Source organism: Oncorhynchus tshawytscha, linkage group LG14 (assembly GCF_018296145.1).
Source record: "Oncorhynchus tshawytscha isolate Ot180627B linkage group LG14, Otsh_v2.0, whole genome shotgun sequence".
NCBI classification, from domain to species: Eukaryota; Metazoa; Chordata; class Actinopteri; order Salmoniformes; family Salmonidae; genus Oncorhynchus; species Oncorhynchus tshawytscha.
The window spans coordinates 42681130-42709005 of NC_056442.1; the positions used below are offsets into that span (position 1 = coordinate 42681130).

At 46.0% G+C, this 27876-nt stretch overlaps 2 protein-coding genes across 2 annotated transcripts in view; both read left to right on the forward strand.

Annotated features, from left to right (window-relative positions):
- LOC112267238 (chloride channel protein 2) overlaps positions 1 to 27876 on the forward strand; it is a 464010-nt gene that overhangs the window by 144631 nt on the left and 291503 nt on the right. The window lies entirely within an intron of this gene.
- Positions 1191 to 27668, forward strand: LOC112267239 (chordin). Its single transcript, XM_042297554.1, has 21 exons — positions 1191 to 1922; positions 5874 to 5977; positions 6223 to 6349; positions 7749 to 7895; positions 8305 to 8422; positions 8549 to 8636; positions 9883 to 10024; positions 11865 to 12002; positions 15034 to 15116; positions 17702 to 17849; positions 19339 to 19445; positions 19566 to 19845; positions 20774 to 21015; positions 21121 to 21234; positions 22316 to 22507; positions 22734 to 22827; positions 22981 to 23037; positions 24114 to 24217; positions 24375 to 24632; positions 25317 to 25410; positions 26543 to 27668. Exons 1-21 carry the CDS (start codon positions 1763 to 1765, stop codon positions 26602 to 26604), a joined length of 2859 nt encoding a protein of 952 aa, XP_042153488.1. The 5' UTR covers positions 1191 to 1762; the 3' UTR covers positions 26605 to 27668.

The window sequence follows — 27876 nt, forward strand, 5'->3', positions numbered from 1 at the left end:
TTAACTAGACAAGTCAGTTAAGAAAAAAATCTTATTTACAATGACGGCCTACCGGGGAACAGTGGGTTAACTGCCATTGTTCAGGGGCAGCACGACTGATTTTTACCTTGTCAGCTCGGGGATTCGATCCAGCAACAATTCGGTTACTGGCCCAACACTCTAACCACTAGGCTACCTGCCGCCCCAAACACAATTATGATGCATTAGGCCTACAAATTCAAAAAATATATATAATTTTTTTTTAAAGCCCTACCTAAGACTTTAGAAAACTTTAATTTGGATAAAGGCCTATGCTTCGAGAAATCGTTGTCCTTTTCTTTTCATAGTTGTTGTTTATTGCACTTGTTAGAGCCAGGGTCATTCGGGCAGAATAGGGAACGTGCTGGTTTCTTATTGAATGGGATAGGTTATCGCCACTGAGCATATTGTATCGTCATGTTTAGCATGTGGATGGATTGGGGAGGGTTTAGAGGCGAGAGACCTGCACCGTTTCCGGAGCGCGACAGACAAAGCTACAATCAGTAATATATATATGGTTTTTCTCTAAACAGCCGTATTCACAGCCCCAATGTGCCATTATTATTTTGATTAATGTTATCATTACTATATTATCATCATATTATGTCTAATTGGGGGTGGTTGTCCTGTACTTGCACTCACAAAGGGATCATTACTGTTCCACAGAATGACTGAATGGCGAGACTCTTGCTGTGAACTTATTCAAATAAATCTCCGTGCGCACTTCCCTGTAAACTTGACCCGCCGAGCGCTCGTGATGCCTCGGTAGGGACCATGCCTGAAGCCTCTTGCACGCATTCTCACACCTATGGAACATGGAGGAGCGGTAAGCATATTGCTAAACTTAAAACAAATGTAAATCAAGTGTTTTATTGTATGTAATTTTCACTTGTATAACAATAAGAGAATGTTTCCATAAACAAAATAATAAAGAATGTGAGTCGATATTGTCGATGACTTCAGCCATTCTTATTCAATGAGAACAGGCTACACAAATAGGCTACACAAACGTATGAATGTTCAGGTAGGAATGGTAGGTATTTGAAGCTGAAGTTAATATGGCCAAAATAAATAAAGTGTTCCATAAAAAAGGTCATTCTGTGATAGAGGATCAACACAGATTGAAATACGTCGCCCGAGCTATTCAAACAATGTTCATTTGTTTCTGTTAAGTCACTTATGTCTGAACTGTAGAAGCAGTTGTATAAATACAGAACAGGCTGCACACACATAAACCAACATTCCTCCCTAGCCTACTGTAGGCTACAGCCCTGAAGATTCCAATTTCCTTCACTAGATGTTCACATTTGACATGGAATTAGTTTAGGGGTATAGGCTGTAAGACCCCTGTTGACCCCCCTCCTAACCCCACCCACTCCTTTCATTCTCACCCCTCCCTGCCCGTGCCTGCTCCAAGTGTCCAGGGAAAGTATGAAGTGGGAAGGGACCCGCACGGACGGGACATACGCTTCTGGGCTGGTACAGTCATTGCCTCGGAAAATCTCCAACCTCTGGTCACTTTCTCTGCTTCTCTCTGTTGCATAACTTGGGAGTCTTTATTTCCGAATAGGAATAACTTCAAGACCATCAACAAATAGGCGACTTGAATGCTGACCTATTCCTGTTTATTTAGAGAAGGTTTATTAGTGGAGTGACAACTTACGTTCACGTGAAAGCTTCTAAAAACGAAGGGAAGAAGTTTTCAAGAACAAAAAGGGAAAAGAGAAACAGGAGCCAGTTTGGGATGCTACCACTCGCCGGGATGCAGACTCGCAGCGCGCTGAGTTCCTTACTGTGCGTGATGAGCTGCGCGTGGCTGCACTCTGGACTGGCCTCACGGCATAAATCTCCCGTTCTGCCCATCCATTCGGAGAGGGAACCTTTACCATCCAAGGGCATGTCAGGTGAGCCAAGATGCTTCTTCTACTTCTTTTCAACCTAAATATCTGAATTCAATGAATGACCCCTGCTGCGTTTTGAATCCTGGCACGGGCATTTCAGCACTATAGGCTAGCCTAGTGCTCGTTTGCTAATCTGCCAAATATAAATTTGAATGTATAGCCTAATATGTCTATAGCTTTTTAAGACCGTCAGTAGATGATTACTTAGGCTACTACAGCCTATTCTTAGCCTATCATTTTGTCTAGCAAAGTTTGTCACTGCACAGCATCACCCTTATTATCAACCCAATCTTTTTGTTTGTTGTCGTCTTCCTTAAATGTCCCATTGTTATGGTTACTTCATGAACAATTTTGCAGAAACATCTTAATCATAACCACCGAGAATGTCATCTGGTTCATATGCAGGGCTTTAAACTGCTTGTTTTTAAAATGGTAAGATATCAAGGGATTAGAGCAGTGTATTAACAACTGCCACTAATAACGTTTATCCAATTCTGGAAACTGTAATCAATCGGCTGTCCTTTGCTGCAGTTCTTTAGTGGCCTTCTCTGGCCGTGCCAAGCAGTGATTTATATTGCAGTGAGTTGTGCGGGAAAGCATGGTGCTACGTCTAACTCTAACGCGACTGGACTGTTTAAAGTGTAGTCACTTAATGAAAGAATAATGCGAACCGGGTTGTTAGCAGCTACGGCAACCGCGCAATATCAAATCAACAGGAGTGAACTTGGCACCGGGGAGCCTCACCTCCAGGGTGCGGCGAACACCCATATGGAGCTAGGCAGGGGAGGGTTGTGGTGCAAACACTTGTTGCTGGGGCAATTGTTATGTAGGCTTTTTATAATGCAATACTTTTATTAATACTACTTTAACAATTATTTTGAAATACTCAAAACCTAATATATCAATTCGTTTCCATTACATAGCCCCTGGTAGGCTACCAAAAGCGCATTCCTTTTATTTCTCTTTCCAAATGGCTTGGTGTTTGTTGTGTGAATGGACTTATTTTTTTATTCATTTGAGGGTCCCCTGCACCATTGAAATGAAACAGGAGGCGTCGGTGAGCTCTGGAGCATGAGACATCCAGTCAATCCACCCAACATGTCCCAGCCGCGGAATCGATTATCTGTCAAACATCCACAGTCTGGCTGGGCAGAATCCTATTTTGACGTTCTGTCTGACGCCAATGTGGGAGTATGCAGTCTTTCACTTCGCAGTGAACTGTCCAGTACATATCTCATTGGCAAGAGCATAGGCCTGGCTGTCCTATTGAAGTTTCTGGCAATGCCATGCAATCGTTTCTGTTCTACTAAATGTTTGGTTGATTGTTTCGAGCATAAATTGTGAATTAATTGTAGCCATTCGAAGAATAAAACAGTACAGCATCATAACATGTTGATCTCAGACTAGGCTATGTAATGGAGTGATATGTCATGTGAACTATGTAATGGAGTGATATGTCACATGAACTATGTAATGGAGTGATATGTCACATGAACTATGTAATGGAGTGATATGTCACATGAACTATGTAATGGAGTGATATGACATGTGAACTATGTAATGGAGTGATATGTCACATGAACTATGTAATGGAGTGATATGTCATGTGAACTATGTAATGGAGTGATATGACATGTGAACTATGTAATGGAGTGATATGACATGTGAACTATATAATGGAGTGATATGACATGTGAACTATGTAATGGAGTGATATGACATGTGAACTATGTAATGGAGTGATATGTCACATGAACTATGTAATGGAGTGATATGTCACATGAACTATGTAATGGAGTGATATGTCACATGAACTATGTAATGGAGTGATATGACATGTGAACTATGTAATGGAGTGATATGTCACATGAACTATGTAATGGAGTGATATGTCATGTGAACTATGTAATGGAGTGATATGTCATGTGAACTATGGAGTGATATGTGAACTATATAATATGATATGTCATGTGAACTATGTAATGGAGTGATATGTCATGTGAACTATGTAATGGAGTGATAAGCCATGTGAACTATGTAATGGAGTGATATGCCATGTGAACTATGTAATGGAGTGATATGTCATGTGAACTATGTAATGGAGTGATATGTCATGTGAACTATGTAATGGAGTGATATGTCATGTGAACTATGTAATGGAGTGATAAGCCATGTGAACTATGTAATGGAGTGATATGCCATGTGAACTATGTAATGGAGTGATATGTCATGTGAACTATGTAATGGAGTGATATGTCATGTGAACTATGTAATGGAGTGATATGTCATGTGAACTATGTAATGGAGTGATATGCCATGTGAACTATGTAATGGAGTGATAAGCCATGTGAACTATGTAATGGAGTGATATGTCACATGAACTATGTAATGGAGTGATATGACATGTGAACTATGTAATGGAGTGATATGTCACATGAACTATGTAATGGAGTGATATGACATGTGAACTATGTAATAGAGTGATATGTCATGTGAACTATGTAATTGAGTGATATGTCACATGAACTATGTAATGGAGTGATATGCCATGTGAACTATGTAATGGAGTGATATGCCATGTGAACTATGTAATGGAGTGATATGCTATGTGAACTATGTAATGGAGTGATATGACATGTGAACTATGTAATGGAGTGATATGTCACATGAACTATGTAATGGAGTGATATGCTAACTATGTAATGGAGTGATATGTCATGTGAACTATGTAATGGAGTGATATGTCATATGAACTATGTAATGGAGTGATATGCTATGTAATGAACTATGTAATGGAGTGATATGTCATGTGAACTATGTAATGGAGTGATATGTGAACTATGTAATGGAGTGATATGCTATGTAACTATGTAATGGAGTGATATGCCATGTGAACTATGTAATGGAGTGATATGCTATGTGAACTATGTAATGGAGTGATATGCCATGTGAACTATATAATGGAGTGATATGCTATGTGAACTATATAATGGAGTGATATGCTATGTGAACTATGTAATGGAGTGATATGCCATGTGAACTATGTAATGGAGTGATATGCCATGTGAACTATGTAATGGAGGAGTGATATGACATGTGAACTATATAATGGAGTGATATGCTATGTGAACTATGTAATGGAGGAGTGATATGACATGTGAACTATATAATGGAGTGATATGCTATGTGAACTATATAATGGAGTGATATGCTATGTGAACTATGTAATGGAGTGATATGCCATGTGAACTATATAATGGAGTGATATGCCATGTGAACTATGTAATGGAGTGATATGCCATGTGAACTATGTAATGGAGTGATATGCCATGTGAACTATGTAATGGAGGAGTGATATGACATGTGAACTACATAATGGAGTGATATGTCATGTGAACTATGTAATGGAGTGATATGCCATGTGAACTATGTAATGGAGTGATATGTCATGTGAACTATATAATGGAGTGATATGCCATGTGAACTACGTAATGGAGTGATATGTCATGTGAACTATGTAATGGAGTGATATGTCATGTGAACTATATAATGGAGTGATATGCCATGTGAACTACGTAATGGAGTGATATGTCATGTGAACTATGTAATGGAGTGATATGTCATGTGAACTATGTAATGGAGTGATATGCCATGTGAACTATGTAATGGAGTGATATGCCATGTGAACTATGTAATGGAGTGATATGTCATGTGAACTATGTAATGGAGTGATATGCCATGTGAACTATGTAATGGAGTGATATGCCATGTGAACTATGTAATGGAGTGATATGACATGTGAACTATACGAACGCCCCAACCTCAGTTCTTATTAACTTAAGCAATCTAAACAGAGGGATGTTACAGGCAACTCACCAGTTTTACATGTATATGTGGACTCTACCAACTGCTAGTGTATTGTTGTCTTAATGGGTCCTTCTGGACTGATTGCAGGATGTTCATTCGGAGGAAGATTCTATTCTCTGGAGGACACTTGGCACCCTGACCTCGGGGAGCCGTTTGGAGTCATGCATTGTGTCCAATGTTACTGCGAGACAGTAAGTAACACCCTTCACAATAAGCCTAATAGAGTACATGTCAATCCTGGATAGTGGAGCCATTATGTAGGCCTATCAATGGACAGAAATTGGGCCTAAAATAACTAACAAATTAATTATGAATGAATCAATTACCATCTCCAGATCTTAGTGACCCCATTTAACAAATATCATCAGGCCTGTGTGATACAGTTTTGAGGTCAGTGTCGGATGAGGAGTTGATGTTTCTTGTCTATTATTTTCAGCAAAGGGGTCGTAAGAGTAAGGTGTTGGGGAAGGTAAGCTGTAAGAACGTCAAGCGGGACTGTCCTGAGCCTAGCTGTGATGACCCAGTACTGCTACCTGGACAATGCTGCAAGACCTGCTCCAAAGGTAACCCCTACTAGCCTACTAACTGTCCCTATCACTATATAGACCTGCCCCAAAGGTAACCCCCACTAGCCTACTAACTGTCCCTATCACTATATAGACTTGCCCAAAGGTAACCCCTACTAACCTACTAATGATCTATCCTGCCCCATGTTTCCTGTTACCCCTCTCTTGCTCTCTCTAGGTCAGTTAGTTTCATTATGTTGTTAGGCTGATTGGTAATCAGTAGCAGGTCTGGTCTCTGTTGTCTCTCCTACTTGACTGTGTCAAATACGCTCATTCTCGCTCTCTTTTTATGAATTTATCTTATTCCCTATTTGCGCACCCCCCGCCGCCCACACACACACACACGCGCCTGCGCAAACATTCACTCACACATGTTGGGTCTTATTTTCTCCATAGTTATTCAGCAGTGTGTTTTGGTAATGGAAAGTTAAGGTAAAGCCCTGGGTTTCTCTGAGGTGTGGGCCCCCAGCACTGAGACAACATTGAGTGTGTTTGGGTTCATGTGGGAAAATGTTGAGAGTGTGTGTCGTGGTGGTGATTTTTTGAAAAGCTTGGGAGTGTGTTGTGGTTGTGTCTTTAGGAAAAGTATGAGTGTGTTTGTCTAAGTGATGGAAAACGGGGTGTGCAGGCACGCATGCTTGTGTGTGTGTGTGTGTGTGTGTGTGTGTGTATATATATTTATTCACTGGTGCACCTGAGGATACAGTATAGTGGAATGGAAGGAGGTGAGACTGACACTACACAGAGCATGCCCTATGGAGAGAGAGAGAGAGAGAGAGAGAGAGAGAGAGCAGATAGTCTAGGAGTAAAGTGGATGACCTTGAAGAGAGAGGTCTGGACTCTTTGATGATGTGTGTGTGAGTAAGAGCCTGTCTGTCTCATAGTTTGTGTGTTTTTCTCTCAGTATGCTTTTCAGTGTGTCTGTATATCAGTGTGTGTGAGGCGCTGAAATGTGCTCATGACATCAGGACACACAGTGGTTTAGAACAGCAGGTCATTGTTGGGATTGCACGTGAGTGTCACTCCCCCTCTGCTCCTCGGACTAAGAAACAAACCTTGTTACCGTGGCACCCAGATGAGCCAGGAGTGCTCCAACAGACACCTGGAGAGAGAGAGAGAAAGAGGAGAGACAGACAGAGAGGGTGGATAGAGAGAAATAAGAGAGGGAGAGAGACAGAGAATTAGGGAGGACAGAAAGAACTCTTGGCATTTCAGAATTATTCCTCTCCTCTATTTTACCCTGTCACTCTTTCTAGCTGTTTCACTCATTCAACATTTGCTGTGATTCTCCTTACTTTATGCCTTCATGTTAAAGTAATGCCAACCTGTAGGTGTTGTGTAAATAGCCCACCGCCTCACACGCTGTGCCCCTGGGTGTTGTGTTGCACTTGTCCAGGCGAGGTGGACAGGAAGCAGGCGGAGGCGGTGTTTGATGGCTTCGAGTACTTCCAGGAGAAGGAGAAAGAGGATGACCTGCACAAGTCCTACAATGACCGCTCATACCTCAGCTCTGAGGACATTTCCTCTGGGGAGAGCCGCACTGGTGAGCATGCACACTCGACCACACAAACCCACTCATGCAAACACACATACTGTACACTCATGCATGGAAATACATCATTTACATTTAGTCATTAACATTTAATCACTTACGGTAGTTTTTAGGGTTAAGTGCCTTGATCAAGGGCATATCAACAGACTTGGTCACCTAGTCGGCTCGGGGATTCGACCCAACAACATTTTGATTACTGGCCCAATGCTCTTAACCGCTAGGCTACCTGACATGGAAACACACACACATATTATACATGCAGTACATGGATATAGAGTACAAGGATATACAGTTTTCATATAAGGACACATTCTCTCACAGCCCCCGTAACAAGGAAATCATTCCTCCATTCAGTCATTCTGAATTACATCTTTACTTAACTGTGTGTGTGTGTGTCCAGACTTTGTAGCAGTGTTGACGGGAGTGACAGGCTCCTGGTTACCCAGCTCCAGTGGTGTGGCCCGGGCACGCTTCTCTCTCACTAGAACCAGCCTGACCTTCTCCATCACCTACCAGAGGTAACACACACTGACAGAAAAACTAACAATAAACATGTGATAATCATTAGTAATGACTAGTCTCTAACTTGATAAAATGAAATTGTATCTTTCTCTCCTGTTCTCCCTCCCTCTCTCCTCTCCTAGGATTGGGCGACCAAGCAGGGTTGCCTTCCTTGATTCAGATGGAAACACTGCGTTTGAGTACAAGACCCCTAAGAGAGACTCAGACATGGTAAGAGACTGGAACACTCTCTGTTCCTAGGTAGACATTTCCGCAATTTATGTTTTTGTTGTGTGTCTATGTATGTGTGTGTGAATGTGAGAAGACAGGGAGAGAAAGATGAAGCACCTCCATGATAAACGCACTCTCTCTGTGACTCTCCGGTCAAACTCTCACTGGCCCCGACATAATTCACCCTGCAATGATAAACACAGACGCTGCCACAAATACACAAACACACACATGCGCACGTGCACGTACATACAGACACACACACACACACACACACTCACAGCATTGTCACAGCATTGCCTTATCATTGTCCGAATGTTGCTGAGGTAATCAGTTCTTGATTACTGTAAAATAACGCATGGAGCCATTCTCACAAACAGTTGATTTTATTGGGTCAAATGGAATGGTGCAACTGTTGGACTGAGAGGCACAAGGAACTGCCACAGTCACCTAATTTTACACAGAGTAAACACAGAGAGTAAACACAGAGAGTAAACACAGAGAGTAAACACAGAAAACACAGAAAAGGAGAAAGGAAGGTATAGTTTATTTAAGAGGGGAGCTGTGTGTGTGTCATCACCAGTGCACCATTTCCCGTCTAAAGCCAAATTACACACGTAACATCATCACATTCGGTAACAACTTAAGTCAGGACCCCTGAATATAGGCCTAGAAAAAAATGTACCTATAATTTTTTTGACAAATGCCCCTATCAAGTGTCGAGTGCTAGAGGACCTTAGTGAAACCGCCCTGGGATGGCTAGGGGGAGGGTTTGTTGGCACAGATTATCTCGGGGGGTGGTATTTAGTGCGTGACATTACCCGTGCGAAGGAGACGGAGCACAATTATAATTAAAAGAGGAGATTATATCCTGGAGTCTGAGCTATGAGGTGTGTGTCCGTCATCACATTTCTTACCCCTCTAAGGCAAATATTTTTTTCCGGAGGTTTCGTTGTTTGAGTCCAGAGTCTCGACGGGCTGATCTTTTCCACAGATGGAACTGTGTGTGTTGCAGAGAAATTAAACAGCATATGCAGACTGTTTTGAGTCAGTTTGGAAGCTGTAACTATGGCAGAATACAACACACACACACTCAAACCCCAGCCTTGGCTAAGACCACACACACACACACACACACACACACACACACACACACACACACACACACACACACACACACACACACACACACACACACACACTCAAACCCCAGCCTTGGCTAAGACCATGTGTGTGTGTGTTTCAGATCTGCGGGGTGTGGAAGAATCTTCCCCAATCCCACGTGCGACAGCTACAGGCAGAACAACTTCGGGTTACTATGACAACAGCCACTGGTAGACGGGAGCAGATCGAAGGAAAGATCATCAAACACAGAGCACTGTTCGCAGGTGTGTGTGTGTATTTATGGGTGCATGAAAGTGTGTTTGTGTATCTGTTTAAATGTGGATAGAAGAAGACTCAATATTTCCATGAATTCAGATTTACATACAGTTGAAGTCGTAAGTTTACATACACCTTAGCCAAATACATTTAAACTCAGTTTTTCACAATTCCTGACATTTAATCCGAGTAAAAAATCCCTGTTTTAGGTCAGTTAGAATGTGAAATGTCAGAATAATAGTAGAGAGAATGATTTATTTCAGCTTTTATTTCTTTCATCACATTCCCAGTGGGTCAGAAGTTTACATACACTCTATTAGTATTTGGTAGCATTGCCTTTAAATTGTTTAGCTTGGGTCAAACGTTTTGGGTAGCCTACCTCAAGCTTCCCACAATAAGTTCGGTGAATTTTGGTTCATTCCTCATGACAGAGCTGGTCTAACTGTGTCAGGTTTGTAGGCCTCCTTGCTCACACACACTTTTTCAGTTCTGCCCACAAATTTTCTATAGGATTGAGGTCAGGGTTTTGTGCCACTCCAATACCTTGACTTTGTTGTCCTTAAGCCATTGTGCCACAACTTTGGAAGTATGCTTTGGGGTCATTGTCCATTTGGTAGACCCATTTGTGACCAAGCTTTAACTTCCTGACTAATGTCTTGAGATGTTGCTTCAATATATCCACATAATTTCTCTTACTCATGATGCCATCTATTTTGTGAGGTGCACCAGCCCCTCCTGCAGCAAAGCACCCCCACAACATTACGCTGCCACCCCTGTGCTTCACGGTTGGGATGGTTTTCTTCGGCTTGCAAGCTTCCCCCTTCTTCCTCCAAACATAATGATGGTCATTATGGCCAAACAGTTCTCTTTTTGTTTCATCAGACCAGAGGATATTTCTCCAAAAAGTACCCAAGTACCCAAAGGACTCATTTTACTGTGGATATAGATACTTTTGTACCTGTTTCCTCCAGCATCTTCACAGGGTCCTTTGCTGTCGTTCTGGGATTGATTTGCACTTTTCACACCAAAGTACGTTCCTCTCTAGGAGACAGAACGCGTCTCCTTCCTGAGCGGTATGACGGATGCGTGGTCCCATGGTGTTTATACTTGCGTACTATTGTTTGTACAGATGAACGTGGTACCTTCAGGCGTTTGTAAATTGCTCCCAAGGATGAACCAGACTTCTGGAGGTCTACAATTCTTTTCTGAGGTCTTGGCTGATTTCTTTTGATTTTCCCATGATGTCAAGCAAAGAGGCACTGAGTTTGAAGGTAGGCCTTGAAATACATCCACAGGTACACCTCCAATTGACTCATATTATGTCAATTAACCTACCAGAAGCTTTCATTTTCTGGAATTTTCCAAGCTGTTGAAAGGCACAGTCAACTTAGTGAATGTAAACTTCTGACCCACTGGAATTGTGATAGTGAATTATAAGTGGAATAATCAGTCTGTAAACAACTGTTGGAAAAATGACTTGTGTCATGCACAAAGTAGATGTCCTAACCGACTTGCCAAAACTATCGTTTGTTAACAAGACATTTGTGGAGTGGTTGAAAAACGGGTTTTAATGACTCCAACCTAAGTGTATGTAAACTTCTGACTTCAAATGTATGTGTACAGGTAACTGCCAAAATAAAGGAACCACTTGAGGAAATGAGGGATACAATACATTTGTGTACATTTCAATGAGGACAAACATTCAGTAATGTATACAGATCATATTGTAAACAGTATCTGCATGAGAACACAGTGGATGGCCTTCATAACCAAATACAGTCAAAGAAAGGTATGTGTGTATATCATGTGTGTTTATAATGTGAGTGTTATATCTGTGTGACCCCACAGAGACGTTCAGCTCCACTCTGACCTCAGAAAAAGAGCATTCTGGGATGGGAGGCATCGCCATGCTGACTCTGAGTGACACAGAGAACAACCTTCACTTCATCCTCATACTCCAGGGACTGATACAACACAGACAGAGAGGTGAGAGGGGGAGGGAGGACTGATACAACACAGACAGAGAGGTGAGAGGGGGAGGGAGGACTGATACAACACAGACAGAGAGGTGAGAGGGATACAACACAGACAGAGAGGTGAGAGGGGAGGGAGGACTGAGAGGGATGAGGGAGGACTGATACAAAACAGAGAGAGAGGTGAGAGGGTGTGAGAGAGAGGGATGGGGGAGAGGAGGACTGATACAACACAGACAGATAGGTGAGAGGGGGAGAGAGGAGGACAGAGAGGTGATGGGGAGGGAGGGAGGACTGATACAACACAGACAGATAGGTGAGAGGGTGAGAGAGAGAGGGATGGGGGAGGACTGATACAAAACAGACAGAGAGGTGAGAGGGTGAGAGAGAGAGGGATGAGGGAGGACTGATACAAAACAGAGAGAGAGGTGAGAGGGTGAGAGAGAGAGGGATGAGGGAGGACTGATACAACACAGACAGATAGGTGAGAGGGGGAGGGAGGACTGATACAACACAGACAGAGAGGTGAGAGGGTGAGAGAGAGAGGGATGGGGGGAGGGAGGACTGATACAACACAGACAGAGAGGTGAGAGGGGGAGAGAGAGAGGGATGGGGGGAGGGGAGGACTGATACAACACAGACAGAGAGGTGAGAGGGGGATGAGAGGAGAGGGATGGGGGAGGACTGATACAACACAGACAGAGAGGTGAGAGGGGAGAGGGGGAGGGGAGGACTGATACAACACAGACAGAGAGGTGAGAGGGTGAGAGGGGGGAGGGAGGACTGATACAACACAGACAGAGAGGGTGAGAGAGGGGATGAGGGAGAGAGAGACAGGGATGAGGGAGGACTGATACAACACAGACAGAGAGGTGAGAGGGGGAGAGAGAGAGGGATGAGGGAGGACTGATACAACACAGACAGAGAGGTGAGAGGGGGAGGGAGGACTGATACAACACAGACAGAGAGGTGAGAGGGGTGAGGGAGGACTGATACAACACAGACAGAGAGGTGAGAGGGGGAGAGAGAGAGGATGAGGGAGGACTGATACAAAACAGACAGAGAGAGGTGAGAGGGGGAGAGAGAGGGATGGGGGGATGGGGGAGGGAGGACTGATACAACACAGACAGATAGGTGAGAGGGGGAGAGAGAGGGATGGGGGAGGGAGGGAGGACTGATACAACACAGACAGAGAGGTGAGAGGGTGTGATACAACACAGACAGATAGAGAGGGATGGGGGGACTGAGGGAGGACTGATACAACACAGACAGAGAGGTGAGAGGGGGGAGAGAGAGGGATGAGGGAGGACTGATACAAAACAGACAGAGAGGTGAGAGGGTGAGAGAGAGGGGATGGGGAGGGAGGACTGATACAACACAGACAGAGGGTGAGGTAGGTGAGGGAGGACTGATACAAACAGACAGGGGAGAGAGGGGATGGGGGAGGGAGGGAGGACTGATACAACACAGACAGAGAGGTGAGAGGGTGAGAGAGAGGGATGGGGGAGGGAGGACTGATACAACACAGACAGAGAGGTGAGAGGGTGTGAGAGAGAGGATGGGGAGAGGGAGGGAGGACTGATACAACACAGACAGAGAGGTGAGAGGGGGAGAGGAGGACTGATACAACACAGACAGATAGGTGAGAGGGTGAGAGAGAGAGGGATGGGGGAGGACTGATACAACACAGACAGATGAGAGGGATGGGGAGGTAGGGAGAGAGGACTGATACAGCACAGACAGAGAGGTGAGAGGGGGAGAGAGAGGAATGGGGGGGAGGGAGGACTGATACAACACAGACAGAGAGGTGAGAGGGGGAGAGAGGGATGGGGAGGGAGGGAGGACTGATACAACACAGACAGAGAGGTGAGAGGAGGAGAGAGAGATAGGATGGGGGAGGGAGGGAGGACTGATACCTTCAGCCAGATAGGTGAGAGGTGATAAGACAAGAGACTATGCACACAGACAGATAGGTGAGAGGGTGTTGTGAGAGGGGGAGGGAGGACTGATACAACACAGACAGAGAGGTGAGAGGAGGAGAGAGAGGGATGGGGGAGGGAGGGAGGACTGATACCTTCAGCCATAAGACAAGAGACTACATGTTGTTTTGGGACTAGGGAGTAGGTGCTAAAACAAGAAACTAGGGATTGTTTTTGGGACTAGGGAGTAGAGGCCAAGACAAGTGACTTGCGGTTGTTTTGGGACTGGGGACTAGGGACTAGGGAGTACATTAAGGCATAAAACAAGAGACTATGGGTTGTTTTGGGACTAGAGAGTAGGGGCTAAGACAAGAGACTATAGGTTGTTTTGTGACTGGAAACTATGGAGTCATTTAGGGACTAAGACACTAGACTTGAGGTTGTTTTGGGACTGGGGACTAGGGAGTACCTTACGGAATAAGACGAGACTAGAGGTTGTTTTGGGACTGGGGGCTAGGGAGTACCTTACGGAATAAGACGAGACTAGAGGTTGTTTTGGGACTGGGGACTAGGGAGTACCTTACGGAATAAGACGAGACTAGAGGTTGTTTTGGGACTGGGGACTAGGGAGTACCTTACGGAATAAGACGAGACTAGAGGTTGTTTTGGGACTGGGGGCTAGGGAGTACCTTACGGAATAAGACGAGACTAGAGGTTGTTTTGGGACTGGGGGCTAGGGTGTACCTTACGGAATAAGACAAGCGACTAGAGGTTGTTTTGGGACTGGGGACTAGGGAGTACCTTAAGGAATAAGACAAGCGACTAGAGGTTGTTTTGGGACTGGGGACTAGGGAGTACCTTAAGGAATAAGACAAGCGACTAGAGGTTGTTTTGGGACTGGGGACTAGGGAGTACCTTACGGAATAAGATGACACTAGAGGTTGTTTTGGGACTGGGGACTAGGGAGTACCTTACGGAATAAGACGAGACTAGAGGTTGTTTTGGGACTAGGGAGTAAGTTAGGGGCTAAGACAAGAGACTAGAAGTGGTTTTGGGACTAGGGAGTGCTGTGAGGCAGTGTGACATGGTTCTAAGTTTGTTCTGTGCTCTCTCTCTGCCCTGTAGACTCCCCCCTGGTGCCCATCCGGGTACGACTGCAGTACAGCCAACATGTCCTGAGAGAGATCCATGCCAACGTCACCGCCTATGTATGTTATATAAACTACACACACACACACACACACACACACACACACACACACACACACACACACACACACACACACACACACACACACACACACACACACACACACACACACACACACACACACACACACACACACACACACACACACACACACACACACTCTCTTTCTCTCTTTTTCTGCTTCTCTCTTTTGTCCTCACCAAACCAGATCCTAACCTTAACCATTAGGAGGAAAACACACATCAAGACAAACCAAGAGGCAGGAGGAAGGGGGAGAAACAGATGACATCATGACATCAGGGACAAACCAAGAGTCGGGAGGAAAGGGGGGGAAACAGATGACATTGTGACACACTCTCCCGCTGAGGTTCCTTCCCCACGTCCTACTGCCGTTGACAGTACTGTTAAACCTCCATAGAGATGTGATGGACAAAGAAAAAGAAAGAGAGAGAGTGGAGGGGGGTTGTAAGAGACAGATGTAGTGAGGAAGAGAGGGAGGGATGAGACAGAAAGGAGAGATTGAGGATGAGGGACAGAAAGGAGAGAGTGAGGGAGAGATGGAGGATGAGAGACAGAAAGGAGAGAGTGAGGGAGGGAGAGATGGAGGATGAGAGACAGAAAGGAGAGAGTGAGGGAGAGAGAATGGGACGGCATGCACACTCCTCACACATGTCAGTGGTTAGTTGTCTGTGGAACCAGAAAGAGGGAGGAAGAGGGGAAGAAGAGAGGGAGGGATAGAGGGAGGAGTAGGGATGAAAGGAGGGGTCTGTTTTTGATCTGGTGGGAATTATGTGAATCTGAGAGTTGATGTGCCCCTCTTTTTGTTTTACACCCACACACACATACACCAAATAGTCTTTACGTTACATGACCAAAAGTATTTGGACACCTGCTGGCCGAACATCTCATTTCAAAATCATGGGCATTAATATGGAGTTGGTCCCCACTTTGCTGCTATAACAGCCTCCACTCTTCTGGAAAGGCTTTCCACTAGATGGAACATCGCTGCTGGGACTTGCTTCCATTCACAAGTGCATGAGTGAGGCTGGGCACTGATGTTGGGCGATTAGGCCTGGCCTGCAGTTGGCGTTCCAATTTATCCTAAAGGTGTTCGACGGGATTGAGGTCAGGGCTCTGTGCAAGCCAGTCAAGTTCCTCCGCACCGATTTCAAACCATTTCTGTATGGACTTCGCTTTGTGCATGGGGGCATTGTCATGCTGGAACAGGAAATGGTCTTTCCCAAACTATTGCCACAAAGTTGGAAGCACAGAATTGTCTAAAATATCATTGTACACTGTAGCGTTAAGATTTCCCTTCACTAAGGGAACTAAGCGGCCTAGCCTGAACCATGAAAAACATTTCTGAACCATTATTCCTCCACCAAACTTTACAGTTGGCACTATGCATTGGAGCAGGTATCGTTCTTCTGGCTTCCGTCAAACCCAGATGCGTCCATCGGACTGCCAGATGGTGAAGTGTGATTCATCACTACAGAGAATGCGTTTCCACTGCTCCAGAGTCCAATGGGTGCTAGCTTCACAACACTCCAGCCGACGCCTGGCATTGCGTATGGTGATCTTAGGCTTATGTGCGGCTGCTCAGCCATGGAAACTCATTTCATGAAGCTCCAGACTAACAGTTATTTTGCTGACGCTGCTTCCAGGATTTTTACACGCTTCATCCCTCGGCGGTCCTGTTCTATGAGCTTGTGTGGCCTACCACTTTGCGGCTGAACCGTTGTTGCTCCTCAACGTTTCCACTTCACAAGTACAGCACTTACTGTTGACCGGGGCAGCTCTAGCAGGGCAGAAATTTGATGAACTGACTTGTTGAAAAGGTGGCATCCTATGACGGTACCATGTTAAGTCACTGAGCTCTTCAGTAAGGCCATTCTACTGCCAATGTTTGTCTATGCATATTGCATGGCCGTGTGCTTGATTTTATACACCTTTCAGCAACAGTGTGGCTGAAATAGCCAAATTCACTCATTTGAATGGTAGTGTGTTCTCTCCTCCCTTTCCTGCTCTTAATATATTACCATCCTTCTTTACTTTCCTTTCATCTCCAATCATGCTTTTTACTCTCCACATTTCTCAATCACTCCTTCCATCCTCCTTTCCTTCCTTACCTTCCCTCCTGTCATTCCTCCATCCCTCCCTCTCTCCCTCTCTCTCTCTTGGCTCAATCCTGTCCCTGGATTTATTGTACATGGATATTTCTATTGAAATGGGCCCCGGGGTCATGAAAGTAATGTGTTCACCACAGTCATACACGTGTCACATTAATACAACATTTTTCAAATAACTTTCCAATCTCTGTTTATCTAAAGTTCTGGCGGTTGGAAGGATTTCTGGCGTGTCTAAGGCCTGTGTGTGTGTGTGTGTGTGTGTGTGTGTGTGTGTGTGTGTGTGTGTGGTGGGGGGGTGTTGAGAGAGACAGAGAGAGTGTGTTCTTGTGACATAGTGTCTGTGTGTGTGTTTGAGTAGGATGACTTTGTGAGTTTATCTATTTACAACCCCTTGTCTGTTTGATTCTGATAAGTCTGACGATCTATCACCATTTCCCCAACGTTCTCCCTTTAGGACCCAGACTTTGCTGAGGTACTGACAGACCTGAACAGTCGGGAACTCTTCTGGTTGTCAAGGGGCCAGCTGGTGATCGCCGTAGAAACCGAGGGCCCGGACCCCAGACACATCTCTGGCTTCATCACCGGCAGGAAGTCATGTGACAGTAAGTGCCACGTCCCTTTATGTAGAACAACCAATCAATCAATCAGCCCACAGTCAGTCACTCAGACAGGTGACATGTTGATTCGATTAAGTTACTCGAGTCGCTCAACATCAAACAATCAACCTTCATTCATCTTCTGTCATCCCATCACACCTGAAATGAGACAGAGACCTGGGAGGAATGTGTTTTGTCTTTCAGTTCACTTGTTCCCCTTCTGTTCCTCCATGGCTGTTTTAGCAATTCTCTCTCTTCTATACATACTCCTTTCTTTCAAGTCTTATCACTGAAGTAAAACCATGTTTATAGCCCCGCTGTTTGACTTGGTGGTCCACCAAGACCGGGAGAGGAGGTGTGTGTCGTAGACAAAGTCTGAGAGAAATCAGTGCACACATGTTCCATTCAAGCGACTCTAATGCAAACATACTTATATACTTAGATCCCCCCCCACACACACACATTGTCTTTTTCATACGCACACACACACTCGTGTGTACAAACACACACACACACACACACACACACACACACACACACACACACACACACACACACACACACACACACACACTGGGCGATGCCAAGGTCACAGTCTGCTGGACCTCACTCTCCATACTGGTGTTCCAGCTCCATGATTAACAGGTTGACGTTATGTGTGAAGAATTCAACCCAAAATACTCGTTTCACTCTCTCCTTACATCTCTTTCTCTCGCTCTCTCTCTCTCTTGCTCTCTCTCTCTCTCTGCCTGTCTCTCTTGTTCTGTTCTTTTTCTGTCTTGAACTCCTTCCCCTCTATCACTCCCATTCGGCCTTTTTTTTAGTAGTTTTCTCCCTTCTTTTCTCTTCTCTCCTTCTCTATTTGTCTTTCCCTGTCTGTCTTCTAAGCCCCTTGGTGTTCAACAAGGGTTACCTCATCCCACGGTTTAACCTTGGGTTAGAGTGTGCATGTGTTGGGGGGTACACCACTTAAGCTAGAATTCTCTCTTTTGAGATGACACACTTACCCTCACCCCAAAGTTCTGTGTGGACGGGTTGTGCTCTATTCCGTTCCCTGTGATTGTCCCCTTTGGTGGAGTGATGACATGGGGTGTGTGTGTCGTTCTACAGCGGAGACGTGAGAGAATGTGTTCTGGCCCTCTCTCGGCTCCCCCCTGTCTGGCTCTCCAGACTAACATGGTGAATTATAACACGACAGAGAGCATTGCCTCATCTCGCATGCAAGAGCTGCCTCATCACACACAGATTAGTCTGTAGTAGTCTGGGTCTGAAATGGAAAGGGGACAATGTTCTGAGATCAGAGTCAGGGAGACCCTACTCATACTCACTCTCTCATCATCCTCTCTCGTTCCACCTTCAATTTGCTTTATGGAAACATGAAAAAATCCAAATGTGGCACTGCGTGTTCATCTGTTGTGTAGAAATAATTTCCTAACATTTTTTCCTCTCTCACTTCTCTCTTTCTGTCCTCCACTCCCTCTCTTTCTCTCTCCAGCCATCCAGAGTGTCATGTCCAGTGGTGATGCATTGACACCAGGGAAGACAGGTGGTGTGGGATCAGCATTCTTTCATCTCCATGACAACGGCACCCTGGACTACCAGGTATGGATCTGAACTGAATTTAATTGATTTTAAATAACTGAATCAAATGGAATTGTACTGTCACTATTTACATATCTGAACTGAACCACCAAACCAACCCATATCCTGCTCCGTCCACAGGTCCAGATAGCGGGGTTATCCAGTGAAGTGGTGGGTCTGACCATCGAGCTAAAGCCTCGGCGGCGCAGTAAGCGCTCCGTGCTGTATGACCTAGCTCCAGAGTTCGACAGGCCCAGCGGGCGAGCGACGGGAAGCTGGAGTCGTCTGGAGGCGCGTCACATCCACATGCTGCTGCAGAACGAACTGTTCATCAACGTGGCTACTGCACACAGCCAGGAGGGGGAGCTACGTGGACAGATCAGAGGCCTGCTCTACAGTGGTCTGGAGGCACCCAGACATGGTGAGACACTGACCTCAGACCAGAGCAGAACTAGGGCTGAATCCTAAATGAACACCCTTTGTCTTGCTCCTTCATTTGTGCATTCGCTCATCCATTCGTGAATTGTTTTTGAGATTGTGCAATTTCACACTAGCATGGAGTCGCGCATAATTATGAGCCACCTGTGTTTGTTTGTGTTTGACACAGGTAACAGATGAAATACCTCCCAAATGACATGTTTAACTGTGACTGTTATCTTCTAAAATGACAGGGGATTTTTTCTCATTTGAATTTCATGTCCATTTTATTATTTAAATGTGGAACATGAATTGCATCATTCAAGTCAAGAGTATATCCCGAACCTGTGTCACAGCCGGCTGCTACCGGTAGACCCATGAGAAAATTGGCCCAGCGTTGTCTAGATTACGTGAGGGTTTGGCCGGCAGGGATGTCCTTGTCCCATCGCGCTCTAGCGACTCCTTTGGCTGGCCAGGCGCATGCACGTTGACATGGTCGCCGGGTGTACAGTGTTTCCTCCAACACATTGGTGCGACTGGCTTCGGGGTTAAGTGGGCATTGTGTCAAGTAGCAGTGCGGCTTGGTGGGGTTGTGTTAGTACAGTATGTCCTGAAGTTGATTGATCCCCTCACCACTCTTGAAATTACCCTATGAGTTTTGTTAGTAACACGTGACAATGGAAGGCCCTCCGAGCGATTTGGTAGTGGACTGGTTGAGGATTCACCATAGAGAAACTCAAATACACTTAGGTTGAGTAAATGCATAGTTCAGGGATGGAAAACTCCAGTCCTCTAGACTAGAGACAGTGTCCACAGAGGCACCTTTATAAAGTATCTGAAAGAAAAACATTGATCCCAATTTGAGATTATTCTCTTTCACTCTAGTATTTTGCTTTTCATTCATATTTAACTCTCACCCTCTCCTTCCCTAGAGATCCCTATCCCTCTGGCAGGCCAGTTTGTGGCCCCTCCAGTCCTGACCAGTGCTGGGGGCCATGCGTGGGTGTCTGTGGATGAGCGCTGTCACCTCCATTATGAGATCGTGGTGGCAGGCCTCAACAAAGCTGATGACCTCACAGTCAGCGCCCACCTTCATGGATTTGCCGAAATCGGAGAGCTTGGCGAGAGCAGCACCAATCACAAGAGACTGCTGACAGGGTTCTACGGTTCTCAGGTAGGCAGAGGGAGACACATGAATAATCACAGACACACAACTTCGTCATGACAGTATGATATAGATCATGTATACATACAGCAGAATCTTATTTCTCTCTCTCAGGCCCAGGGTGTGTTGAAGGACATCAGTGTAGAGTTGTTGCGTCACCTGGACAGAGGGACAGCCTTCATTCAGGTCAGCACCAAGGTCAACACCAGAGGAGAGATACGTGGACGGGTGAGTAGGACCACAACCAGAACTCAACCACTTAACAACCAGAACTCAACCACTTAACAACCATTATTCAACCACTCTAAAATCCTAACACAGTGCACATCTCAACCTCAACTGTAGCTCGATCCACACTCCTCACACTCTCAATCCACACTCTTCAGTTTGATCATGCATAACTGGAATATATTGAGGATTATATATAGAGATGGAGCGATAACAGGTGGAGGAGAGGAGGGAGGGAGCTGAGACTCCTTAGGGCCCTAGTCAGCTGAGTGTTTATGTGTGTGTGTGTGTGTGTGTGTGTGTGTGTGTGTGTGTGTGTGTGTGTGTGTGTGTGTGTGTGTGTGTGTGTGTGTGTGTGTGTGTGTGTGTGTGTGTGTGTGTGTGTGATTGCTCACTTAGCCAGTGTGGGCCACTCACTGGCAGGTGGTCTTGTGTTTTTAGAGACATTTTGTTGAAAAGTAAAAGTTTGTGAGGACACACACACACACAAACACATCGTTACATGCTAACATATCTGCAGGTGGCTTGATTTATGATTTTGTCTTAGCTGCCAGGGATTAGAATGGAAGAAAGAAACGTGTGAGAACACACACACACACACACACAGTAAGATCCGGTAGTTTTAATAGCAAACAGGTCTGACACATAAACAGCCATCTGACGTGGAGCCGTAGAGACATGGGCGGAAAGCTGGCTGAACGCTCCATTTAGGACTAATTTACAAGTACACTTTATAACAAGGCACAAGGGAGGTTTGTCCAACAAATCACTGAAATCCTAACCTCTGTCTTCCCCTCTCTCTCCCTACTTCCTCCTCCTTGTACTCTATCTCTTGGTCCCTTCTCTTATTCTCCTATTCTCATGCTCATCCCTTTTCTGCCCCTCTCCATGTCCCTTTCTCATGCTCACCCCTTTTCTGCCCCTCTCTATCTATGTCCCTTTCTCATGCTCACCCCTTTTCTGCCCCTCCTCTATCTATGTCCCTTTCTCAACCTCGTCCCCTCTTTCTTTCTTTCTCTCTCTATCACCCCCTTTGCATTCTGCTCTCTCTTCCCCCCCTTCTGTCTTTCTCTCCCTACAGGTCCATGTGCCTAACAACTGTGAGTTTGGAACAAGGGGTGAGGTGGAGGTGGCTGAGTTTGATGGCCTGTTTGTGCATGATCCAGAGGAACTAAAGAAAGACCCCCACACCTGTTTCTTCGAGAGTCAACACCATGCCCACGGCTCACTCTGGACCCCGAACTACAACAACTGTTTCACCTGCAGCTGTCAGGTAGGACTGTTCAAACTACGACCACTAGGGCGGCGCTATAGCTACGCATTAAATTAACTGCTGGTTTCCCAGACACTGATTAAGTCTAGTCCTGAACTAAGAAGCCCTTTCCATGGAGAATCTAGAAGTATAGTTTCTACTTCTATATTGAGTGAATTTGTGTTTAACCACTCTCTCTCTTCTTCTGTCCATTTTCTCTTCCCTCGTCTCTCTGTTCTCCCTGTAGAAGCGCACAGTGATCTGTGACCCGGTCATCTGTCCAGTCCTCACCTGTTCTCGCACCATCCAACCTGAGTACAAGTGCTGTCCCGTGTGTCTCGGTGAGTGTGTGTTACTATGTTTGAATAGGATTGTGTGCTTGAGTGTGTTTTCCTTATTCTTGAGAGGACTTACTATTGACATTTTACCACATTACGGTCGTAAAGTTGTGAATTAATACTTTCCTGTGTCCGTCACCCCTGTCTGTCCTTTAGAGCGGAAAGACCCCAAGAACATGAAGACTCCAGAGAGACTAGATGAGCATCCAGAAGGTTCTGAACCATCTCTCTGTCTGACTGTCACTCCTCTTTCTTTCTCGCTTTCTCCATCTGTCTGTTCCTCTGTCTCTCCCTGCCAGGAGGCACTTGTTCTGTCTCTCTACATCACCCTCCCTTCTCTTCTTCTGTCTGTTCCTCTATCTCTCCCTGCCAGGAGGCACTTGTTCTGTCTCTCTACATCACCCTCCCTTCTCTTCTTCTGTCTGTTCCTCTATCTCTCCCTGCCAGGAGGCACTTGTTCTGTCTCTCTACATCACCCTCCCTTCTCTTCTTCTGTCTGTTCCTCTATCTCTCCCTGCCAGGAGGCACTCGTTCTGTCTCTCTACATCACCCTCCCTCCTCTTATTCTGTCTGTTCCTCTATCTCTCCCTGCCAGGAGGCACTCGTTCTGTCTTTCTACATCACCCTCCCTCCTCTTCTTCTGTCGGTTCCTCTGTCTCTCCCTGCCAGGAGGCACTCGTTCTGTCTCTCTACATCACCCTCCCTTCTCTCCATCTGTCTGTTCCTCTGTCTCTCCCTGCCAGGAGGCACTCGTTCTGTCTCTCTACATCACCCTCCCTCCTCTTCTTCTGTCTGTTCCTCTATCTCTCCCTGCCAGGAGGCACTCGTTCTGTCTCTCTACATCACCCTCCCTTCTCTCCGTCTGTCTGTTCCTCTATCTCTCCCTGCCAGGAGGCACTCATTCTGTCTCTCTACATCACCCTCCCTCCTCTTCTTCTGTCTGTTCCTCTCTCTCCCTGCCAGGAGGCACTCATTCTGTCTCTCTACATCACCCTCCCTTCTCTCCGTCTGTCTGTTCCTCTATCCCCCCCTGCCAGGAGGCACTCGTTCTGTCTCTCTACATCACCCTCCCTCCTCTTCTTCTGTCTGTTCCTCTATCTCTCCCTGCCAGGAGGCACTCGTTCTGTCTCTCTACATCACCCTCCATCCTCTCCATCTGTCTGTTCCCTCTGTCTCTTTGTGCCAACAGATACGTTTTACCTCTGAGATTGATATGCATTTCTAATGCTAAGAGTGTCCTCTATTTCTCTCATCCCTCTGAACCCCCCTGTACTCACTCACTCACTCAGGTTGTTACTTTGAGGGGGACCAGAAGATGCATGCTCCTGGGTCAACATGGCATCCATTCGTCCCTCCATTTGGCTACATCAAGTGTGCCCTCTGCACCTGCAAGGTAGGCCTCTAGGTTACTTCTTCACAGCTAGGATGATGTAAGTCGATAAGTGATGCTAACAAAACATAATTAGAAACATAATCTTTCTGCAGCTTCCTAGAATTTAATGTAAATTACGCTAATTTCCCATTGTGTCCTTCCTCCTCTACTCCTGTAGGGGGCGACAGGCGAGGTGCACTGTGAGAAGGTGACGTGTCCAGCCCTGACCTGCAGTCGTCCGGTACGCCGTAGCCCCTCAGACTGCTGTAAGGAATGTCCGGAGGAAGACAAACCCCTCTTGGTGCACGCTGACATGATGCAGGCAGACGGAACGCGTCACTGCAAGTTTGGGAAGAACTTCTACCAGAACAGTGACAACTGGCACCCCCGTGTGCCCCTGATGGGAGAGATGAAGTGCATCACCTGCTGGTGTGACGTGAGTATTACAGGGAGTCAGGGACCAGTCAGGTACAAGTCTTTTACAAAATACAGACACTTAAGAGTGAGTTTGGACCTGTTGCCAAGCAACAAAACTCAAGACAAAAAAGCTTCAGACTGTTGGACCTAAACCCCATAGACCAAAAAGGAAAAAAACACTGTAGAGCTCCCTCTGTTTCAGTAAACCTTTAGAAAAAAACTGAGACTCAACGTTTCTTCTGACTGAAGTTTTTCCATGTCATTGTGCTCAATACATATTTGTACAGATAGAGTAGGGATGTTTCACACTTTGTTGGGCTTCATAGCTGTAGGGATGGTCCATACCCCTTGTCTGGTCCATACCCCTTGTCTGGTCCATACCCCTTGTCTGGTCCATACCCCTTGTCTGGTCCATACCCCTTGTCTGGTCCATACCCCTTGTCTGGTCCATACCCCTTGTCTGGTCCATACCCCTTGTCTGGTCCATACCCCTTGTCTGGTCCATACACCTTGTCTGGTCCATACACCTTGTCTGGTCCATACCCCTTGGGGAAACATTCCAGTGTCAGTGTGGGGAACTCTGGGATTTGGAGTTGAGAAGCGTGGAGCATTTTCTGGTTTCACAGCATTGTGAGAAGCATTCCTAATGTACCTCCCTTGGTCTCTCTCTCCCTCCCTCCTTTCTTTCTCCCCCTCTATCCAGCATGGTGTGACTAAGTGTCAGAGGAAACAGTGTCCAGTCCTGACCTGTAGTAACATCACCCGCCGGGAGGGCATGTGCTGTCCTGAGTGCCAAGGTGACAAGCACACACAAACATACACCCTCCTCCCTCATGCTCCCTAGCCAGAGCATCCAAGCACACACAAACATACACCCTCCTCCCTCATGCTCCCTAGCCAGAGCATCCAAGCACACACAAACATACACCCTCCTCCCTCATGCTCCCTAGCCAGAGCATCCAAGCACACACAAACATACACCCTCCTCCCTCATGCTCCCTAGCCAGAGCATCCAAGCACACACAAACATACACCCTCCTCCCTCGTGCTCCCTAGCCAGAGCATCCAAGCACACACAAACATACACCCTCCTCCCTCGTGCTCCCTAGCCAGAGCATCCAAGCACACACAAACATACACCCTCCTCCCTCGTGCTCCCTAGCCAGAGCATCCAAGCACACATAAACATACACCCTCCTCCCTCGTGCTCCCTAGCCAGAGCATCCAAGCACACACAAACATACACCCTCCTCCCTCGTGCTCCCTAGCCAGAGCATCCAAGCACACACAAACATACACCCTCCTCCCCCCCGTGCTCCCTAGCCAGAGCATCCAAGCACACACAAACATACACTCTCCTCCCTCATGCTCCCTAGCCAGAGCATCCAAGCACACACAAACATACACCCTCCTCCCTCGTGCTCCCTAGCCAGAGCATCCAAGCACACACAAACATACACCCTCCTCACTCATGCTCCCTAGCCAGAGCATCCAAGCACACACAAACATACACCCTCCTCCCTCATGCTCCCTAGCCAGAGCATCCAAGCACACACAAACATACACCCTCCTCCCTCGTGCTCCCTAGCCAGAGCATCCAAGCACACACAAACATACACCCTCCTCCCTCATGCTCCCTAGCCAGAGCATCCAAGCACACACAAACATACACCCTCCTCCCTCATGCTCCCTAGCCAGAGCATCCAAGCACACACAAACATACACCCTCCTCCCTCATGCTCCCTAGCCAGAGCATCCAAGCACACACAAACATACACCCTCCTCCCTCATGCTCCCTAGCCAGAGCATCCAAGGACACATGCTTGAAATAGCGAGACATGCTCTCAATCCTGATGACATGCTTTCAAACAGTGATGATTCATGTAGTAATCATAGATTCATTCATATTGGATTGTCTCTTTTGTTTAGATTCCAAAGAGGAAGAGGAGCTGATGAAAGTTCCGGAAAAGAAGAACAGCTGGAGACACTGAGCTGAGATCCCCTCTCCACCCGCATCCCCCACTTCTACCTTCCCCGCACCCCCCCCCTCTCTCTCTACCCTCTCATGGGCAGACCTAGACCTGCACACTGGGTCAGCTAACACCCCCTAAAATCAAGACCCCTATAACCCTCCAGCCCCAACCCACAAAACCCCCTGTTCACTCCCACCTCTTAGTCAGCTTAAGGATTGTAACGAAGGAAGGAAAGACAAACAGAGGAAAAGAAAGAGAAGCACTGAGGTGTCATGGAAGAGAATGGAAAGAAGGGAACAAAACGAGATCTGAAGTGGACCAACCACAGCTGCTGCAGCAGTGTCTTTTGACTGGTTCCTCTATTGAAATTTGCCATTTTTGTTTTGTTTTCAGTTCTTTTGTCTCCCTGTGATGAATTTTGCCCGCCCTTTCAAAAATCACATACAATTACCCTTCATATTCGAATACAACAAGGTTTGCTTAGTTGTTAAAATGGATGTGTTGGTAATCTTTGCATCACCACACATATGTCCTGTCATCCCATCCAGTCAGCACCACACATACGTCCTGTCATCCCATCCAGTCAGCACCACACATATGTCCTGTCATCCCATCCAGTCAGCACCACACATATGTCCTGTCATCCCATCCAGTCAGCACCACACATATGTCCTGTCATCCCATCCAGTCAGCACCACACATATGTCCTGTCATCCCATCCAGTCAGCACCACACATACGTCCTGTCATCCCATCCAGTCAGCACCACACATATGTCCTGTCATCCCATCCAGTCAGCACCACACATATGTCCTGTCATCCCATCCAGTCAGCACCACACATATGTCCTGTCATCCCATCCAGTCAGCACCACACATATGTCCTGTCATCCCATCCAGTCAGCACCACACATATGTCCTGTCATCCCATCCAGTCAGCACCACACATATGTCCTGTCATCCCATCCAGTCAGCACCACACATATGTCCTGTCATCCCATCCAGTCAGCACCACACATATGTCCTGTCATCCCATCCAGTCAGCACCACACATATGTCCTGTCATCCCATCCAGTCAGCACCACTAGAACTCTTCCCTTGGAAAAGCATAACACACCCAAGTATCTATTCTAATTGCTCACTGAAGAGATTAGAATATACAGTAACTTTACATAAACATTTGATTTAGATTTATTTGCAGCTCTGAGTCTGGTACCATTGACCTGTATTGCACCTCTTCATGTGGTTGTCTGTTTCTCATTTCAGTAATATGTATAATTATTTTAAAATAC

Excerpts from the sequence above, each read along its gene's own strand:
- LOC112267239 (XM_042297554.1), top strand. The coding sequence starts at position 1,763 with ATGCTACCACTCGCCGGGATGCAGACTCGCAGCGCGCTGAGTTCCTTA. Across the intron at positions 24,218-24,374 it reads GTGCCCTCTGCACCTGCAAG|GGGGCGACAGGCGAGGTGCA; the intron begins GTAGGCCTCTAG and ends CTACTCCTGTAG. Across the intron at positions 25,411-26,542 it reads GTGCTGTCCTGAGTGCCAAG|ATTCCAAAGAGGAAGAGGAG; the intron begins GTGACAAGCACA and ends TCTTTTGTTTAG.